Here is an 848-nt window from a genome sequence, read left to right as displayed (position 1 = left end):
ATTTGCAGTATGCCACTAATATTAATGCAGTGAGTCTGCAGAGGACGAATGAGGGGAACCAGAACCGGGCAGCAGTCTGACCTGGTGCGGTGGAGGGGCCGTACGTCTCCATCAGCTTTAGCCTGGTCATGTGTTTTTTATGCTTCTTGCCGGCGTAGTGCTGCTGSGCCATGAGCGGGTTGTTGAACGACGCCTTGCAGGTGGAGCAGAAGCGATCTGGGTTGTTGTTGTTGTCGGTTTCAGAACCGCCGGCTGGATTGTCGGCAGGTTTCTCTGCTGGCTGTGAAATCTGAGAGGCTTCTGCAGAAAACAAGGTGTGTGTAAAAAACACAAGAAATGCAAAAATAAAACAGGAAATGTTCTTTGGATGATATGATGGAAGCAGCAACCTGGAGTCTGGGATTCAACAGCTTTCATTTTCAGCCTCTTGGCATGAAATTTGCCCTGATAGTGAGACTCGGCCATCACCGGAGACGTGAAGGTCATGTTGCACAGGTGGCACGCCTTCAGCCGGTCCGTGTCTCCGTTGTTGCAATCCTGCAGAGAAAAGAYGCACAAACAGTTGGTCAAACATTTAACAACAAGGAAACGGTTCAATTTAAAGATGCAGCAACCAAAAATGTTTAATTWACGGATTAAACTAATCGATTAGTTAATCATTCTGCAGATTCTTCATTAAACTTGTATATGCACTAGAGCAGGGGAGCCCAAAGTGGGTCCTGCATGTTTTATTCTCCCCCTGGTTTAACACACCTGGATCCAATGAGGCTCATTAGAGGCCCAAGAAGAACATCGACCTGCTGAACAGGTTGTTTCTACCAGCAGGGAGAGAATAAAACACGCAGGAC

At 47.3% G+C, this 848-nt stretch overlaps 1 protein-coding gene across 1 annotated transcript in view; it reads right to left on the bottom strand.

The window, feature by feature from the left end:
- Window positions 1-848, bottom strand: part of znf346 (zinc finger protein 346) — a 35,234-nt gene that overhangs the window by 26,252 nt on the left and 8,134 nt on the right. Inside the window, exons 4-5 of the mRNA XM_017303049.1 lie at window positions 390-537; window positions 7-300 (exon numbers count right to left, since the gene is read on the bottom strand). Of these exons, the coding sequence (XP_017158538.1) occupies window positions 7-300; window positions 390-537 (442 nt within the window). The remainder of the gene's footprint in view (window positions 1-6; window positions 301-389; window positions 538-848) is intronic.

Source organism: Poecilia reticulata, unplaced genomic scaffold (genome assembly GCF_000633615.1).
Source record: "Poecilia reticulata strain Guanapo unplaced genomic scaffold, Guppy_female_1.0+MT scaffold_155, whole genome shotgun sequence".
Taxonomy (NCBI): Eukaryota; Metazoa; Chordata; class Actinopteri; order Cyprinodontiformes; family Poeciliidae; genus Poecilia; species Poecilia reticulata.
The sequence above is the reverse complement of the archived record's forward strand: the minus strand, read 5'-3'. Positions and strand labels throughout refer to the sequence as shown.